The sequence below is a fragment of the Rhagoletis zephyria genome, unplaced genomic scaffold (genome assembly GCF_001687245.7).
Source record: "Rhagoletis zephyria isolate East Lansing unplaced genomic scaffold, Rhagoletis_zephyria_1.1 Rzeph_scaffold_00558, whole genome shotgun sequence".
Taxonomy (NCBI): Eukaryota; Metazoa; Arthropoda; class Insecta; order Diptera; family Tephritidae; genus Rhagoletis; species Rhagoletis zephyria.
Genome location: NW_016157642.1, coordinates 4,884 through 6,825, shown reverse-complemented (window position 1 = coordinate 6,825; position 1,942 = coordinate 4,884). Strand labels below are relative to the sequence as shown.

Below are 1,942 nucleotides of genomic sequence, written 5' to 3'. Positions count from 1 at the left end.
TGTTTACTTTTTAAGAATTTTGGTATAACCTTTAACTTAACGTTTTGTGCACCCATCTTTTTTCTGTTTATTATTCTCAAATTTTTCTTTTCCTTAATACTCATTTGACTGAGTTTCAATTATACCCAGTAAAAATCATGATAAAAATATTAGAAAGTAAAACAATTCTCTTAATTCGTCGGCCATGATTTTTTCTGACATTTGCAAACATTTGAAAATCATATAAAATATAAAATAAAAAAATGAAATTGTTCACAATTGTTGTTTGAGATTAAAAATGAGAATGTGTGTAAGCTTGAGTTCGAATTTTTAAATTATATTGCTGGCAAACGTTAGACTGTCTCTCAATGACTTTACCTTGTAATATTTTTATAATGGTAAAAATCAAAATATTTTATCATCAGTCACTGACTCACTCGCATAGTGAACGGTAGTGCTTTCTTGCGCAAGAAGTAGTCTACATTTTCTTTTGTGCTATATTCGCACCATACTTCATACAAACATAAATATAATATCCGCGAATACATACATTCAATCGCTTAAAATGGGGATAGACGACCCGCCCGATCGAGGCAAATCAAATATCCCCATGCTTAAATGGGATAAAACAAAATCTTTTAACTTTAAAAATACCGGACCAGCCTACCTAAGCATGTCAAGAACCAATAGTAATCAGACACTATCAAATACTTCACCGTTTTTAATTAAAAAAGCAATTGACGCAACATGCGGCAGTGAAATAGAAGAGTGCAAGAAAACCAGAAATGGACAAATCCTTATTAAAACAAAAAATAACTCACAGGCTAACAAATTAACGACTCTAATAGCACTAGACAACAACAAATCCATAGAAATAACACAGCATAAAACATTAAACCATTCAAAAGGCGTAATTTACTGCAACGATCTTAGAGGACTACAGGAAGACTACATACTTTCGGAATTAAAAACGCAAAACGTAATTGAAGTTAAGAAAATCCTAAAGAAATCCGACTACGAACTCACTGAAACGGGATTGGTAATACTCACATTCGAAACAACAAATCTACCAGCAGAGATAAGAATCGGTTATGAAAAAGTCAACGTTCGGCCCTACATTCCTCTACCACTCAAATGCAATAATTGCCAACGGTATGGTCATACAGCAAAAATCTGCAAAGCTGAAAAAACATGCGCAAATTGCCCAAGCAATTATCACTTCAACGACGATATGAAAGAGAAACGCAAAAACGAGGAGGCTTGCATAAACTGCATTAGACAACTACAACAACCCACCGACCATTCNTATGGTCATACAGCAAAAATCTGCAAAGCTGAAAAAACATGCGCAAATTGCCCAAGCAATTATCACTTCAACGACGATATGAAAGAGAAACGCAAAAACGAGGAGGCTTGCATAAACTGCATTAGACAACTACAACAACCCACCGACCATTCCGCCACTGACAAAAAATGTCCCATCTTCCTCAAACAAAAAGAAATACAAGCGATTAAAACTACACTCAAAAAAGACTACAAAGGTGCGCTAGCCATTTACAACGAAAGATACCAACACAATCAGCAACCATACTCAACAATAGTAAGAAATAATCCCAACACAAGTAATCAGCAATACAACCTACCAACAATGGCGCACAACAGAAGCACATCTACCAACCCAGCAATAAACAAAACTGTTACACCATCAGCAGAACTACTACCAAAACCTATTACCACAAGAAGATAAGCAGTCGACTACTCAGACTTTCCAAGCGAATCTGATTCTGAAACACAGACTAACGCGACCACATCTGAAAACGCAAAAACTACGACTAAAATCCTACCAATAAAGACTTCAAAACGCGTACAAGCCCAGCTCAAAAGGTTATATAGCAACAGAAGCCAATACACCCAACCGATCAACTGTAAAAGAATACTAACAGATAGTACTAACACCATAGCT

At 35.5% G+C, this 1,942-nt stretch overlaps 1 protein-coding gene across 1 annotated transcript; it reads left to right on the top strand.

The window, feature by feature from the left end:
* Window positions 1–652: 652 nt before the first annotated feature.
* LOC108360340 (uncharacterized) lies at window positions 653–1,726 on the top strand. The gene has a single exon (XM_017612596.1). It carries the CDS (start codon window positions 653–655, stop codon window positions 1,724–1,726), a length of 1,074 nt encoding a protein of 357 aa, XP_017468085.1.
* The last annotated feature ends 216 nt before the right edge of the window (window positions 1,727–1,942 follow it).